This window comes from Limulus polyphemus, unplaced genomic scaffold (assembly GCF_000517525.1).
Source record: "Limulus polyphemus unplaced genomic scaffold, Limulus_polyphemus-2.1.2 Scaffold1903, whole genome shotgun sequence".
Taxonomy (NCBI): domain Eukaryota; kingdom Metazoa; phylum Arthropoda; class Merostomata; order Xiphosura; family Limulidae; genus Limulus; species Limulus polyphemus.
Genome location: NW_013667513.1, coordinates 57,115 through 75,625, shown reverse-complemented (window position 1 = coordinate 75,625; position 18,511 = coordinate 57,115). Strand labels below are relative to the sequence as shown.

The 18,511-nt window shown below is 32.7% G+C and overlaps 1 protein-coding gene and 1 long non-coding RNA gene across 4 annotated transcripts in view; one reads left to right on the top strand and one right to left on the bottom strand.

Annotated features, from left to right (window-relative positions):
* Positions 1–18,511, bottom strand: part of LOC106465309 (E3 ubiquitin-protein ligase LRSAM1-like) — a 114,649-nt gene that overhangs the window by 52,589 nt on the left and 43,549 nt on the right. For 2 of the 3 annotated variants that reach the window (XM_022393178.1, XM_022393177.1), the window contains one exon: positions 14,332–14,361. The exons of the other annotated variant lie outside the window; for it this stretch is intronic. In XM_022393178.1, coding sequence (XP_022248886.1) covers positions 14,332–14,361 — 30 coding nt within the window. The remainder of the gene's footprint in view (positions 1–14,331; positions 14,362–18,511) is intronic. 3 annotated transcript variants of the gene reach the window in all.
* LOC111087229 overlaps positions 1–18,511 on the top strand; it is a 24,819-nt gene that overhangs the window by 678 nt on the left and 5,630 nt on the right. The window contains exon 2 of the long non-coding RNA XR_002611943.1: positions 9,236–9,240. This is a non-coding gene — a long non-coding RNA (uncharacterized LOC111087229). The remainder of the gene's footprint in view (positions 1–9,235; positions 9,241–18,511) is intronic.

Genomic DNA, 18,511 nt, shown 5'->3' with positions numbered 1-18,511 from the left:
TTTTTTATATTTAACATAAAAACAGTAGGACTAGGGGGACACAAATATAAATTTTGGGAAGAAAGGAGTCATCATCAGCTAAGACAGTTTTATTTTTCTAACAGGGTAGTTGGCCTTTGGAATGGGTTGCCTTCAGACGTTGTAGAGGCAGTAAATTTAAGTGAGTTTAAAAAAAGTTGATAAGTATATGAATGAAAAGAGCTGGGTTTAACATTCTTGTATTTTATTTGTTTAATCATTTGATTTAGTTTTGAGGATGGACCAATAGGTCCCATGTTGTCCCAAAATATTAAATATCTAAAACAGCAAAACCATAAATAAGAGAATTAAAGAAGCCTAGCAAATTCAGTTTCATAAAAATTTGCTTAGCATAACATTCACAAAAAGAGAAAAATAGATTTAAATAATTATAATTTTTTTCTTTACTTTTAAAAAATTCAGAAGTGTTCAGTTTTGACCTAATTAAACATTGCTGAATGAACTTACTCTCCTCATCTAAGAGATTCTATTCCACTACAATTAACATGGAGCTTTTAGAAATTACTACTTCAACACTTACAAAGTTTAAGAGATGTTATAAATCATCTACCTTAGGTCTAACAAACTAAATCGTTTTTCAGTTTAGAATACTTAATCAAGCATATCTGCTTTAGAAACATATACATTCATGATATGCAATAAAATGGAAAAATTAAGAAACTTTAATTAAACCCCAAATTTTACATACCAGATATAAAGTGCGAGCAAAAAGAGGAAAATTTTACATGATATTATAGACAATTTAAAAATACAAGGCAATTTAAGTGATGCAAAGTTAATACAAATCTGTACATGAATATTCTCAAATTTCTGCTTGAGGTATGAATCGCAACGTGTGTGAATCATAAACTTGCAAAACATTCATATCTAACAATTGTTCATATTTAGAAATAATGCAAAAATTTCATCAGAAATATTTACTGGAAGAACAGAAAAAAGTTAACTTTTGAAACTTAACCACTGGGAGCTAAAACTTTATCAACTTTCCATATAAAGTTACAAAAATCATTAAATAAATCAAAATACAATTTATATCCACAGAAAATTTATTTTATTGACTTTTAAGTTAAAAATTTCTTCAGAAGGTATATAAATGTAACTCTTTTAAGTTTTTTATAAACAGCTCAAGAAGCTCAAATCTTGAGGAAATAACAATGGAAATCCTTTTTTGGAAATATAGGTCATATTTTCACTTAATACTAGCTTATTACTCCAATCAGGTCTTAAAAAAATACAGTTAGTAAGACAAAGTTATAACTGCTTACACTGATAGTCAAACTGATAACAAAACACATCAAACTATAACAAACAAATAAAATATAATAAAAGTACAGAGGTACAAATTATTATAAAAACAAAACTAGTGAGATTACAATCACTGTTTTGGATCATTTTAAAAAATGTAAGAAAACAATAAATATGAAAAAAAAAACTAAATAGATATGACTATATCAAAATAATTTCATAATTCATTAAATAAGCTTAAAAAGATTCTTCATAATAGAAAATTCCTAGAATTCTTAGTCATTCAACACAAGCTTTACTAAAGATCAATGAATGAGTGACACAAATAACTCATAAGTAAATATAAAAAATATCAAAGAACAATGTACCTTTGATAACTACATGCTAAAAAATACATATTTATACAAGCATGCAAATATTACACATCATGCACGCAACTTTGAATGCAATATTGATAACATAAAGCATAACAATTCATACTAAAATTTACTCCAAAATACTACAAAAGCATATCTTACAGTTAAATATTAAAAACAGGGCTAACAGGTTGCTTTTGGAATGCTATCTTGGACTTACTCTCAGGTGCATAATGTGTACGATGGAAAAGTAGGCTAAATATAGCTAACTGATTTTTTGTAAATGTCTAAGTGCCACTAAATGAAATAGCATTTTTAAGCTGTAGTACCATGCAAAGCTAATCTAAAGCCATATCATGCTTCTCTTTCTGAACCTAAGTACTCCCCCAACTTGAGTTGTAGTAGTCAGTTGAGATGAGAAAATAAACCAACAGAATTACAGCATAGACAAAAGAGAAAGTCTACAACTGCCTTAAAACAGTCAACAAACCAAACTTTTATATGACAAAAGAAAATCAAATATCAAAGTAGTGCTTCTGTGACATTTGCAAATTTAGAAAATACTATTTTTACATATGAATATTGTTTATAACATTATTTTAGAACCTTTAAAAAGAGTATTGTTAAATATATAAACAATGATTCACCAGGTTTCCTACTAAAAAGTATGAAACACAACATGTACTTGCAGTACCAGGTGGTGTATGAAATTGGAATAAACTTATATAGAATTGTCAATTAAAATAAAAGTATACCTTCATAATATATTCTCTTTTTCTTTATGTTATAGTGGTTTTTCACATATTCATTTAGGATGTTTTATTTTTGCTTAATGTTTCGCATTTACTAGTCATTTCAGGGTTTTATTATTTCACTCCATCCACTGTATTTATTATTATTTTGTTTTTCTACCACTGGTAAGCTCAAAAACCATATGCTGGGCAAAAGTGTTGTTATATCTAACTGTTTGAAAAAAATTTTAAGTTAGAAAGATATACTTAAAAAGTGAGCATCTACCTTTATATAACAGACCCAATGTATTTCACATAAAAATGTAGATTGATATAGTAAAGTAGCTACAGAAATAATGATCGTTTGATGAGAAGGGTGAATGATACAGTTCAGGATTATAGTTCATGCCCTATATCAATGTATTTGTTTTGCTGTCATTTATGAATAGACTTATCAAACTTTAATAATAAAAATATGATCTTACCAAAATCGTATACATGTACCTATATGAAAAATTTTAACCTATTTAATATAAACTTGATGATAACTGCTTCTCATTTATGTTACTTTTTGTTATCACATGCAAAACGTAATGTTCAGTTACTCAGTACACATTTAGTTGTCTAAGTAAATATAAACACCATTGAATAAATAAGTTTGACAAATAATTTTGCTTAATCAAATCTACATAGACCATGTTATAAAAGATAATATTGTTATGTATCTGCTTGTTTGTTAATTTCTGATAGAAATTCTTTCCGAGGAACTTCAGTGATACAAGTCCTTTCTTGATTAAACCAGTTTATTCTTCCTTGATACAAACGTTTAGTACACAGTAATTCCACAGTCAGTACGTTTCTCGTCACTTTAAACTTAACAACTTTTACAATGCACACTATAAATCACAGCGATTCATAATCTTGATAACTTCGCTCTCTATAAGTGCAAAACACACACCAGCTCGAAACAGAATCATAAATTACCCGAAACTCACCATAACTACTGTTCGTTTTATCATACATTCAATCCTGCTGGCTTTTCTTGCCAGGCTTATATACTAACAAAGAGGCTTCTCCAAAATTCATGGGGTTCCCCAATAATTTTTCATTTTTTCAACCTTCATTCATATATAGATATACAAGGCAAAGTGAAATATAAGATAAATATAGATCAAGTATGGTATGCCAGCAGAAGAAATAAGGTGGGAAATGTGTTAAATTTTTTTTACATACATGAAACAAAAAACGAAGAGCGGGGGTTGATTTTTTTTTAAGAATTTATACTTGTAATGAAGATTGAAAAAAACCATGAGGGTGTGGGCTTATTGGTTGGTTAATTACACATGCTTCACTGAGCAGATCACATGATGATCTTAACAGCTAAAAAAAAACTTGTATTTATTGTACGAAATGTTGAGAAATTTTAATGACTAATCCTTAGATAAGTCAAAGCCCAGGCAAACTAGTAAAAAAAAAAAAAAAGTACTTGTTTTATACACCAAAAAATATGGTAACTGATTTTGCCCACATTTCCCAGACAAATACTTTTACAAACACTGACTTAAATCTCCATAGGTTGTGTGAGTTGCATTTGGTAAAAGTGAACCACCTGAAAAGACATACTAATGAAAAAATCAAAGCCAAATGAAAATACTAAAATGAATTCTTCAACAATGCTAAGGACAGGAGCACAGATTGAAAACACAAAATTAGAACTGTTTGGAAAACTACTTACAGCTCATATTATGAAATTAACATGTTGTATCAAAAATGTGTTACTTAAAATTGCTCACAATATGAAATCTGAAACTATTAGAAGGCAAAATAAAATATGTGGAAAGGTACGTGATCAGTAGATAAGAGGGATAAAAAATCTTCAAGCTATAACTTTTACTGGTAACACGTGGTTTAAAATGAAATTCTGAAAAAAAGTCACAAGCAAATATGAAATGATGCAAGTCAAATGCAATTCTGAGAACTCATAAAATTCCTTTAGATGATATTAATAATTTATCATATGGGAACACAGAATGAAACCTTGAAAGTGCATTTAATGCTTTAAAACAAGGCCTAGATCTGCAAAGCAAAAACTGCATAATTCTATTATGTATTAGATTTACTTACTGGTGAAATTTGGCATGTGTATAATCACTTATCCTGGTCATTTAATGTCAATTATATCTTACTTGTTTTAATGCCACATGTACAAATCTACTAAATGGATTGAGCAATTTAATAACTATTAATGGTCCTTAACTCTCCAGTTTATAATGTGTACTTATGAAATGATTAGTGATTCTTAATGGATGCATGAAACTTCAAGGGAGAATCACAAAACATTTCCCAGGATGTCTCAAGTAAACAAATACTTTTATTGGCTTTACTTTTATCACTTTAAGTAACCCTATCATCCTTAACCAAAGCTAAACAATACATCAATTATCATACAGTTACTGTTCAAAACTGAATGCTATACATAACTGGTAGTGTTTATAGTCAATATAACAACCTTACAATTTTTCTAAGAATGACCTTCACAGTAGGGATGTATATATATATATATAAAGCAATAACAGATATCAAGAGGTAATCAGTGGTTTATGCTACAGTCATGACAAGTCACAGTGCTCCAAATGTAGAAATATCAGCATTATTAAACCAAGTTTGTTAAAACAAGAAAAACTATACTAATTATTTTGTATTCTGTATATAATTCACTGGTTTGAACTAAATGATTTATGTAAAAATGGTGATACAACATACCACTTTGATTATGCAATTTGCATAATTATTGATGATGTATAAAATAATAAACTACCAAGTTCATTGTACATACAATTTCTTTTATTTACCAGTTGGATGTACACTCTTACTAATTTCCACTCTTTCATTTATCAATTGATAATGCATGCTATTAATATGGTCCATTATATTTGAAGTGACTAATTCAATTACACTAGAGTGCTGATTATCAGGACTAAATGGGACCAAGGGTGGTCTGGATAATCAAAAATCCAGATAATTTGATATTATTAAAAAAATCATATCTTCAACAGAAAAAAAATTGTATCTTGAATATATATTTTACAATATCATTAATACAGACAGTTAATACAAATAAAAATCATTTAAGGCATAAGTAAGAAAAGATTCCACTTACTTTTGTAATATGCACTCTAAACAACTGACTACATATCACTATTGAGTACATATGCACAATAATGTAATTTATTTATGACAAGAACTGAATGATTGACAACTGTTTCATGGAAGACTTCCTTTTTTTTTTGCAGCTAAATGTAAATATCTTTAGTTTTAAAAATTTGATACAGATAATCAGTGTTCTACCGTATTTGAATGTCTCGATAATTTGAAAGTTAACATTTTCCTACACTGAAAATGTATTTCCAATTGATTCTTACCTCCTTTCACATAATAGCTTTTCTCAACTTGTACTGCCCTCTATATGTACAAATTTTTGCTCACCACTAGTCTTGATACTCACAACTACTCACATATTTTCACGTAAGGCAGCTGCATTATAGCATACAAGTGAGCATGCTACATACCTCCACCAATAGTAGTGTAACAACTCCTAGCACAGCTGACTCTCTATGCAGCTCAGCTCAACTTCACTTGAAGATGGAGCAACATAAAGGGAAAATACACTGGAAGTGGGGAGAAAGAGAGAGAGGAGGTAGGAATCTATCAGAAATACATTTTCAGTGTAGGAAAATGCTAACTTCAGTTATGATATCTTATCTCTTCTCACATAATAACTAGAATCCCACATTGACCTGGTGGAGGGACCAGTGTAACACTACCTAGAGAAATTCCCTTCAGAAAGCACCCAAAGGAAGCCCATTGGGTGTATTAATAAAGGTTATGTAAAATACACACGTAGTAGACCACACCGCTTCTGAGCCAGGTATAATCTTTGCCCTTGAAAACAATATGTTAGAAGAAAAGTGGACACATAGGAGAGACCCCAGAAATTAAATGAATGGACCCTTGGTGTAGAGTGGCTAGTGCACAGTGGACATGATGGGGGAGTTCAACCTCAATCAACAGAACCATGATACAAATATAAAGCCCATGGCTGGAAGAAGGTCCTCTTTCATTAACCTCTGATACGGGGACTGGAAGGGAAGAAGATCATCCATTCCAAAGTCCCACATCATCATGTGTGCATGTCCAACAGAACTAACACCAGGAACCTACATCTGGACAACAGTAAGAAGGAAGACAGCAATGTGGCAGTTCAATTTCAGTCTAGAACCAGATAGCATCTGGAATGAATTGTGTCTGTGGTAAGAGGAGGGTACCTGGGGCACTCACTTTGGCTGGTCCAGCTCCAACCAACATTAGTACCCACCGGGAACCAACATCCAGGTGGAAGTATGAAAGAGGAAGCCCAGCAAGAGGGGTGTACTGCATTGTGGCAGAAATCATTCAGTCCATAACCAGGCAGCATCTGGAATAGTACATCAGGTCCACAGTAGGAGGAGTGTCTATACTCCATCTATGCTGGCAGAACACCCTCATCCTACTCTCAACTGAATGGAATTGAGCACACTCAGGAGGAAGCATCCATGGTCCACCACCTAATGGCTAGGAGCTGATAAGTTGTAAGGACTCCCATACTTCATTGGAAGAATGGTGGTGGTGGTGGGAGGGTTATTGCGTTGGAGAGTCTTGAAGAATGCACCACCAGAGACAGTGTTGCAATTTGTGACTGCAAAACCTTATTTTAAAAAGCAGAACGTTCCTGTTGGGGTGAGATAAATGACCTGCAACCAGATTCAGTCACCCAGTATATGACACATCATCAATCAAATGTGAGGACTGTGAGCCCAAAACAGAAGGTCCTATGTGTGGAATCAAAAATACCTCATTTGAGCTCCCCCTTGCTGAGTGATGTACAAGACAACCATTGAGTTGCCAAAATGGATCATAATCGACCAGTTCTGGAGAGATAGAAGTAAATGAACCAAAGCCAAACAAACAAGAGATTGATATGTAGAGATGACTTCATGACAGATGAACATCCTGAAATCTCCTGCATGTGCAAATACGCACCATAACTCAAAAGAGAAACATCTGTGAAGAGGTGCAGCTATAGATGAGAAGGAAAAAGAACGCCCACTGAGGTGTTGTCTCTGTTCTACCACCAGGTGTAGTCCACATGAAGTGAAAGAGTGTGATGGATTGGGGCATCCAAGGATCCCAAACAAGTTCTACTGATCTTGTAAAGCCCACTGAAGAGGTTGCATTTTGGTTCAACCAGGGGGAGTGAGGGCCTAAGAAGAAGCCCACATCCCCAAAAGAGATAAAATTTCTCATGCAGTTAGAGAAGGAGAGGAGGAAACAGTCTAAACCAGAAGCTCCTCAGATTGCAGGCAAAGGGGAGAAGGTTGGACTTGGCTGAGATGGAAATTGAAAAATACCCAGAGATGAACTAGCTATTAGGTGGGGGAGAGGAAGGATTTCTCCACCTGCACCAGCCAACCTAACCATGTGCAACTTCTTGAAGAAGAAACTAAGTGTGAAGGTAAGAGGTAACATGACAAGTTAGAAACAGCCAGTCATCCATTTAATGGTGGAAATGAATGTCCCAGGAATGGAGAAGACAGGCAAAGCCTTTGATCACCCAACAAAAAACATAGGGAGCTGAAGCCAGCCTGAATGGAAGACCCCAAAACTAGTAGACACAACCCTGATAGACAAAATGGAGAAAACGTCGAGTTGCTGGGAAGCTGGGAATGTGGAGATAAGCATCCAAGTCATCTACCTTCATCATCCAAAGAGCAGGAGTGAAAGCCCAACGAAGAGATAGGTATGACTACATGGTGAATCAAGGAAGGTTTAGGAAGCAGTTCAAGGAAGAAAGATCTATGACAGGGCACCAGTCTTCTTGGGGACGATGAACAAACCGGAATAGAAACCTGGCTGAGAAGGATCCACCCATTCCAGTGCCCTTGTGAAGAAGATCTAAAACTGTCTTGAAAAGACACTGGCTGGAAATGTGATCCCAAGGAGGGGGAAAGATATGGGATGAGGGGTACAGGAGAGGAGGGGAACTGAAACGAAGAATGAGCCTTTCAGAAATAACTTGCAGAACCCAAGGGTCTGTGGTGAAGGACTCCCATATGATGACAAAGGGTAAAAGCTTGGCCCCCACTGGACCTGTACCTATCACAGGACTGCTGGAGGCACTGAAGTTATTGATGAAAAACCCAACAATGAACCTCAGAGACTTATGTAGCAGGAACCATTAAAGGAGAAGAAGGAGAGGGACAAGACACAGGAACAGGTTCAGGAGGAGGTTGAGACAAATGGGAAGCCAATGAAGAAAGAGAGGTGTGCAACTGGCAGACTTGACTCTGGACTACAAAGAGTCAGGAAGACCACCAAAGACATCTTGTCTTAAAGAGGTAGCCATATGCAAGTCCCATAGAGAAGTTGGGGCTAAACAGACACAGGACAAAAGGGTGTCCTGACTCAAAAGATCCCAACAAAGGAGAAGTCACATTTGGAGTGAAATGGCAGAAGAGGACAACTGTGCAGAGTGGAAAAAATCAGAGCATGAGTCACAACTGAAAACCCCTCAGGGGAACAATGAAGAAGGTGAATCAAGAAAAGGGAATGAAAGAGGGAGGGTAAAGTAGGGCAGACTTGGAAAAATTTCATGAAGTAAAGCATAACCAAAAAACATGTCTTAACATCATGAGTGCTAATTAAGAAGTGAAGTTGAGCTAGGGTGCATAGAGGAAGTCAGCTGTGCTAGGAGTTGTGTCACACTCTTATTGGTGGAGGGCTGTTGCATGCTCATTTGCATGCTATAACACAGCTGCCTCAGGTGAGGATAGGTGGAAGTATCGAGGCTTGTGGCAGAGCAAAATTTTGCACATATAGAGGGCAGTACAAGTCGAAAAAAGCTATTACGTGAAAAGCAGTAAGATATCATATCAGATTAACTACTTCATTACAAATGCACTGGTTTCACTAAATAAACTTACCAATACAGAATGGTTAACTAAACACTTTCTGGACCAGTGGGAGTGTCATCAATACCCCTTACTTTTTTCCATCTCACAGTAGAAGTTATAAGAGCATAGTTAAGAGAGCATAGTTACTAAATAGTATGTAGTTTTGTTCTGAAACACTGTTTCAAAATAACATTTAAAATACTTCCTTTCATTTTAAAATCTCAATTTCTTTTTATGTTGATCAGAAAAGTTCATTTCACATATCCAATTAATTTCAACTTGATTGATATTCATTAACCCTCTCACTATGGGAAGATCAAAGTGTGCATGTCACAACCTTTTACAGAGTTACATTCAAAATTTAATTAAACTACAATATTTTCAATGTATACAAAAAAACAAACTTGTCATCAAAATACAGACAATAAATCAAGTTTTAATATTATACAAGTTTTCAATTCTAGAAGGAAACATGAAAAGGAAGGTTTTCCAGTGTAAAAACTTCACAAAGGCTGTTAAAACCACATGGGGGACATTCTGGGCTATACACATAGAGTGAAGTTGGTGTATGTAAGCAAGTATTTTCAAAAATAGAAGATGTGGGTGGGGCACCATGGTTCATTCACTAAATATAATAATATCTCAGAAAATAGAAAAGATAGGAGGTTCTTATTGTAGCTTGTCAATATTGGTAATTTGAGTTTGTAATTCGTAAGAAACTATATACTTTGTAGTTAGACATCACAAATATCTAACTCGAACCAAAGCTGCATTCAACATACCAAGTGACACACAAAAATTGATATTTAGGTTTTTTTAAATATTTACTTTTGCATTAACCAATTATTTAATATATAATACTAAAATTTGAATTATAATCTACAACTTGATACCAAACGTATTGATGTACAATAATAAAATAGTAGTTGAATAAAATTTTGAATACAAGTCTATAAACGTGATGACATGCCCTTTGATCCCTGACCATAAGAAAGCCCGTCAAGATAGAGTTAAAGTATAATATTTGTAGGACATTGTTTGCTTTGTGCATGTTATTATTCTGTGTTCTTGGTGCATTATTTAAACAAATACAAAATATTTAGTATACTAGTTGTACCATTATGAAAATAAAAGTAGGCTTAAATTTCATCAGCAATCAACATTAAAAAATAAGAGGTCAAATGTAAGTACTATATCTATTGTTTTTCATGTGTATTCTTTACTAATGGTTATAAAAGTAATAAAATGAAAAATTAGAAACTTATTAGGTTAGATTAGGTAAGATAATAAAAAAAATTCTTCAGATAATATATGATCATGAGCAGCTTGTGATTTAAGTTATTCAATTAGGTAACGTGAGTTATGCATTCATCGAGTGATTTACAACTCGTGTGGTAGGATTATTTGTTAGACATGGTTCAAAGGGCAATCTTATATATATTGCAAACTGTGGTATTTGTCTCCAATGTATGACAGCCATTTCCTGTGCTATGTTTGATAAACTGCACATGCAGGCAAAGCTCAACATTCACTTTTGAAATGACAGAACAGGCATGAATAATGTTGATGTCAAATTTTATTTAGCAAGCAGAATATTCTTCATTAAACTGTTAGGAATTAATCACACTAGCATTCACATGTCAAAATCTGACATAACTTAAAGAATAAAAATGTAGATTTACCATATTATTGTTGAGCAGCTTTTAGCGTGACTGAAATGCCCAACAATTACTTTTCGCAGTGGGTGGTATAAATACCTCAGAGCTTTGGTTCTGAGTAAAACCAAAAAGTGCAACACAACCTTTTTAAAGTCCATAAAATAATTTAAATTGATAGATTAACTTAAACTTTTCCCATCATTAGGGACAGGTACTTTTGCTTGTAAAACAATAAAATTAAGTACAAACATATATGGAATATTATGACCCTTAAGCTATTTAGAATAAACAATTGTAGTTTTCTGTTACAACCTGCAGTCATTTTCAGGAATGGAAAAAGCATCTGAAGAAACTATGAAAATATTCTCAGATCTGTGGCTTGTTGCTAAGAATTCTGAACTTCTTACAACATTTCATTATTCTTTTCTGCTCAAGCTATGTCTTGTCATTTTCCCATATCATAAATTACTTCTCATACCACTTTATTCATTGGACACCAATATAAATAGTTTATAATCTGCTCTACCCAGTGGTACTTAAGCTGTGTGTGTAGCCTTTTTGAAAGCTGAATTTCATTAGCAGTTGTTAAATCATCTACTCTCATCAAAGGGTGGAAAATGAGAGGCCGTACTAATAAAGCTTGGAGAACGAGAAGAGAAAACATGCGAGGAACAGCAAATTGATAACTATATTGTAAAAGGTGGTAATTTCATAGCAAATATAAAACTAATAAAATTCATAAGTGCATTGTTTACAGGCAAGACTCCTAGCAGCTGCACAGAAATATTGTTTCTCATTCTTCTTTGCAAATTACAATGAACTTTCTCTCTACATGGGCTTGGTTGAATTGACTGACCATGTGACCACTTTGTAATCATTTAAAATCATTATAGTTTTTATATTACTAACTTTTAATGAACTAAGAATATCTTCACAAAAGGTTGCAAACTTTCAGTAAACATTATAAGATTATCAGATTTTTTTAGTGAAGTATTTTTTTAATAAACTAATCTGTGTGCAAAGTAATTTTCATGTTAAGATTAAAAATACTTTTCTTTACCCCAAAAATCTCAAATTTCATTTGCATAATCTCTAAAACCTCCTAAATACATTTCAAACCTTTGTTTTCAGTAAAACTTTATATTTTAGCTGATATTTTTTCTACCCTAACTGTTTCTATACAAGATTGAGCAATTTGAAGTAATCTCATAACCACCAAAAAATCTAAATTACCCTTTCATTTCTTTCTAGAATGTCTTCAAATTGTAACATGAAACTACTTTCACTTATCCTAAGTAGCATTAACCTCGTAACAATATACATATAATTCTACTTAAATTTTATTGCCCCTGAACCATGTTTAACTATTATTTGCACCATTATAAGTTGTAAATCACTTGGGGAACATGGATCTCACGTTACGCTATTGAATTACATTACCCATGAGCTACTCCGAGCTGCTCACATTTGTGCCTCTTGAAACATTGTTATTATATTATTTTACCTAATATAACTTTGACCTAAAGAGATCCTATTTTTTGCATTTTAGTTACTTTTATAATAATAAATAAAGAATACACAAGAAAAACCAGAAATAAAGTACTTACTCAGGTATTCTTTTTTTGCTGTCAATTGTCAATAATACTTAACCCTACTTTTTTATGCTAATAGCAGTAATGCACTAAATACTTATTTAATTAAATAATACACCAAAGAACATAGAATAACAACATGCAAAAAGCAGAATATGTCTTAACTATTAAATTTTTCTGGCTTTCTAATTACGTGACAAGAGCCATTACATATTCATACATGCTAGTCGTTATCTTTCTCATGGGAATGAAGCTTGTAGTAAAAGAGAAATTGACAATTCTCTGTTCAGAAAAAATGTAACATAATACGTCATTTGATAGATGAAAACATTGGCTTTCTATTAGTTACAAATAATATAATATTAAATGTAAGAGAAAACTATTAACAAATCCTGAAAAAGAGGATGTGACAGGTGGGTGTAGCAAGAGGGCTCGGATTTTATATTTGATGGATATGTAACCAAATAAAATTGAAGACTATAAAAATTATGGTTTGTCAGAATAATGACGATTTTTATAGTGAGTAATTTACATTAAATTTCGTACTTATTGGAGGAGTTTGGATAAAATAGAGAAGATGGTGTGCCTAGAGAAAAAAATGTCACATTTCTCACACTAAGAGAAATTCAGGATTTTTTTTTATATTGCCTTATAAGATTAAAAACTTAAACTTACATACAATTAAAATATGGATTATTAGCTATGATTTTATGCTATACTAATTGGTGTAACATAAACAACAAGTAGTTTAACTAAATTTTAATGTAAGTCACTATAAATCTCGTAACATGCGCAGGAAAGGATGCCCGTTACGAAAGGGTTAACATTACAAAATATCAATTGTTGAATCAGTTACACTTAGTTTTCTTGCATAAAATTTGAAATGCAGGTGTGCTCTCAACTAATGACAAGTGGTCATCAGCCCAGAAAGGGTTAATCTTAAACAGCATTATCAACAAAATACTAAAAAACATATATCAAATATGGAAGAGGTGATTAAGATTTCCAAGTTATTAGGAATGATGTAGAAAGTTCTGTGTGATACTTTGGTAGTTTTTATCATCAAGTTTCACAAACACATACACATACAAACTTTTGAAAATGAGTGCCCAAAACAAGGTTTACACTTTAATTTGTTTAAAAGAAGTCTGATTAATTATGTGTTCATATATTCTAATTTTTTTTTTTGTAATTAACCTTATTTTTGCATTGGCAAGTTTTCTGACTAAATTTCCATTACTAAAATACAAACAAAATTTCCTTTAATATAGCCAAATGTATCAATAAGTACATATCCAATTTTTCTAAACAAATCAGGTATAAAAACCCATTATAGAAGAAGTCTGTTTACCACATAATTATCTGTTTGTTTGAGTAAAGGGATTTAAACAACCATGTGTTCAGTATTTATCAATATATAATTGCTGAATTTGTATATTATTTTGGTAACGAAATTATGTGTGTAATATCTGCTATTTCATTAGTAAATGAAGATCCTAGTTTAAAACTGACCATTACACATACATATTTCTATTTTACGTGAGCTATCGTACTTTAGCTACACACTAAAGTCTGTCTGAACATGAGAAAGGTTCTGAACATTATTTGGCATTAAGACATGCACAGCCTGAAAGTGCTGACATGCATTTATGTTTAATGAGAAATGAAAAACCAAACAAAATAAAGTATATAATGAACCAAAAATTTAACTGGGTACATGCCTTCTTTTTCTCATATTGGCGATAACTGTCCTGTAGGAAGAAACAACATACTACGTCAACCAGCCTGCCAGCAACATCCATCTACTGAAAACTGAGAAAGTGTAGTGAAGCAATTCCGTGCACCATTGCCTTGTAACACTTATACATTTCCAACAATGTTACTACAGTATGGAAAATAAGCCTTATATAAGCAAAAGTACAAAATTACACCAACAAAGCTCCCTAAAATATATCTAACATATAGTTAGTAAACTTTCACAGCGATATTGTTACCATGTCATTGAACTATTACGTAATTATAAAGTAAAACTTATTCCTGTTACACCATATCAGGGCAACACATCTAAACCTACAACAATGTCACTACAGTATGAGAAGCAGCCTTACATAAGCAAAATCAAGTGCAAGAGATAATATGCTAATAAAGATTGTACAATGTAACTGATAGACAGTTAGTGAAATGTCTTTGTCAATGCTCTTATTGTTTTTTCAGTGGAACTTTAGGCAGAGTGTATATATACAATAGATTAGAGAACTTTAAACAACTGCAACCACCTGTTGAATGAAAAGGGGACAACATTTCGACTTCTCTACTATGTCTACTCTGCCTAAAATTCTACTGATACAGCAGAGGTACCTTAGAAATCACAACAGATCTAATCAAAATCTTCTTTACCAGTATTATTAAATTTAACCACAACATCATGATGCAAAGGTGAGGTACTTTAGAAATCACAACAAAAAAAAGGTCTCAGTATAGAAGCTGAAATTTTATGCCTCTTTTCATTCGAAAGCCAACTACAGTCCATTAAAGTTCTCAAACTTTTCACAGTGTTCAAAATAAGACTTACAGATTGGGTTGTCCGGTAAAAAAAACCTTTTGGTCAATTATGGTTGTCCAAATAAACTATAGTTGTCCACACTTGAATGAACAAGTTAGTTGACTAATAAAAATTGGTATTACACTGTCCTAGATCAAATATACTAGAAAGCTCATTACTTGATAGAAAATCATGATTTTATTGAGTAATTTCGTGAGCAGAACATGACCCCTTTCTCTTCATCATACTTTATCCATGAACAGCCACTTTGCCAGGAACTTTGGAATGTTCTTTTGCATTTGTTTAGATCATATTTTCTATCTTCCTCTCTTTTCAAAAACTTCATTCTACTTTATCTTGAGCGTCATCTTTGACACAAAGTTAAAGTGAAAAAGTGGTGCTTGCTTAACCATTCCAGATTTACAACTTACATCAAAAACAAAAAAAACTATGTTATAAATGGAAGAAATGAATGTGGTATTATCAAACTCTTTTGTGTGGCAATCTGTTATTTGTTGTAAATTGTGACAGGTTTGAAGATGTTATAACAAACACTCTTGTTGGTAAACAGTGTGTGTGTGTACATTCTTGATGACCATGTCCTCCAAGAAATTGAAATATGGTGTGTATAGACATACTACTTGCAACTTATATAGTGCCATGAATGTGGCAATATGGGTTAAGTGCCAAGACAGCCATGGGATCAAGTCAAGTTGCAGTTTATCATACAGACAACTTTGTAGTGCATTTGATTTGTATGGTGATAATTCTGGTTGTTTTGAACAGCCAGAAAGCACTTATTTTGAACACTGTATCGGTACTCTTAATACTGTTATGAAATAATTGTAAATTATGCTATAAAAGACAAAGGTTTAGAACAGTTAAACTACGTATAAAAACAGATTCTATGATCAATACAAAAATTTTTATAATTAAATAATGAGACCAAGAGTTTCATGTAGGGTAAAGTTTAAGAAATGTGTTTCTTCTAATCTGACCCTGTGTGTTTTTATTGTTAAAACCACTAATTTTTTTCTTGATAAAGTAAATTAGTAAAATATGAGGAAAGTCTAATTAAAAATTGGAATAACCTCACTAAATATTTCCAAAATAAAATAATAAATACTTAAATATTAACATATATTTCCAAAATGTTGAATATCTAAAAATAAATAGTAATTCATTTATATGTATCACATAGCTCTAGAAACATCAAAAGAGATAAGAGCAATTTTTATATTTTGAAGACAAAACATTCTATTTTACTATTTATTCTATAGGGCAGTGCAGTGATAACTAAACAGTCCAATTGCATGCAAGTAAAGATTTCATTTGGCCTTCTGCTAACCACAAATTTAGAAAGTTAGTTGGTTTTAAAAGACAGATCACATACTGAACTGTTGTTTTAGACTTGTGCCATGATCGTACCTACAGCTAGCAGGAGCCTATATGATAGTTTGAGTTATTAAAAAAGTACCTTATTAGCAACTGCTAGTGAGTTAACCCTTTAACTTACTTGGTATAGCATTCATCTAGGGCAGGGGTCTCCAAACATTTTTGGACAAGGGCAGGGAGGTAGATCTTTTTTGGCTTTGCGAGCCGGAGGGGTCGTGGTAAAATTAAGAAAGGATGCATACATGATCAGAATACAACATCACTAATTTATTTCTCATAAGAGCACATATTGAAATTATTTAAGATGCACAATAGTCTTTTTTTTAGCATTAGTGAGAAGCATGAAACTGGTGCTTTTCTGACAAAATTACACAGGCCGTATATTGCAACTAGATTAGCTTTTGATCAATTAAGTTTTATTTTCATAATATTATAAAATTATATTATTACTTTAATAAACTGTTGGCAGGACTGTAGTTTGGAGACGCCAGATCTAGGGTGTGAGCAGTCCCAGGTTTAAGTTTTGTACAAGGAAGATGCAAGAGTTAAAATTACAACAAGAAAAACTGTTGTTCAACTAGTGGTCTTTGCCAACCCTGAGATAAAGCCTAAGGATGAACCTTCACTGTGAGTTTGGAAGAATGTGGTAGTTTGAGTTGGTTAAAAAAAGCACCTTACTAGCAACTGCTAGTTGGTTAACTTTTCAACTCAGTTGGTAAAGCACCTCCCCTTCTAGTGCAAGTGGTCCTAAATTCAAGACAAGTGTGGAGAAATAAAAGTAGATTACTACAACTGCATTTAATGTAGCTTTATAATTTTAACATAAATATAAAAATATAATGAAGATTTCAAGACCAATCTAAATTTTACAGCTACCTTATTGATGAGTCTTCTATATTAAACTAAAACTGACAGTACTACATGTTTCAAAAGCATAAACATCAGAAGTTTCACATCTATACAATATTTGTTATTTAAGCAGTAGTTACATAGCTACAATACTAAGATTATCTACTGTGTAAGAGATAATGTAATTAATACTTGCAATTGTTAGAATGGTACCATATTAGAAGGTTACAAGATAATATCATAAACAAAACATATCATCTGTTGCATACTGACAATAACATAACTATCTTCTATGACCAAGACATTATTTAGATTACAAGAAACAAATATTACAAAAAGATGTTTTAAATTGATGAAATAACAGTGGTATGATCATTTTATTTATTAATAAACACCACACTATGACAGTAATGCAGTGTTAGAAAAAACAACAAAATACAGTTCTATTAACTCTCAATACGGGCTTGGTCCCTGGGACCAACCACGAGACCATTTTTACTTGTATTAGGTTGTCAAGAAATTAATGTTGCATTTTGGAAGACTTTCATTAACCATCCCCCAAAAACGTACATCATGTATAATAGTTAAATGAACCACCTAAACGTCATGTTAGTGTAGCCTGTATAATGTGCAAAGTTTAGTATACTCTAAACCCTTATGGTGATGGCACACGATGAGACACACATTCAGCATGTAATGCTGTTTGGATACAAAAAGGGAAACAATGCCTCTGTAGCCACAAAGTATATCAAAGAAGTTTATGGAAATGTTCTGAATAATCGTAAGTGTCAACGATGGTTCAACAAAATTCTTTCAGATGACTTTAGCTTTAAAAACTGTGATGGCAGGGGCCAACATGTTGGAATTGATATTGACGCTCTGAAGATGCTTGTTCAGTCTAACTCAAGGCAACACACTTGCGAACTGGCCCTGAAATTGCATGTCTCTCATGAAACAATGTGTAAACATCTAAGGAATAAAGGTGTTTAGGTGACTCACAAACTCTCCGACGATTATCATCATTTCCAACGTGTAAACGTTGCTTTGTCTCTTCTGGTGCATAATGCACATCCACATGTGGCATGTTTGATGCAACACAAGATTATGGAGTTGGG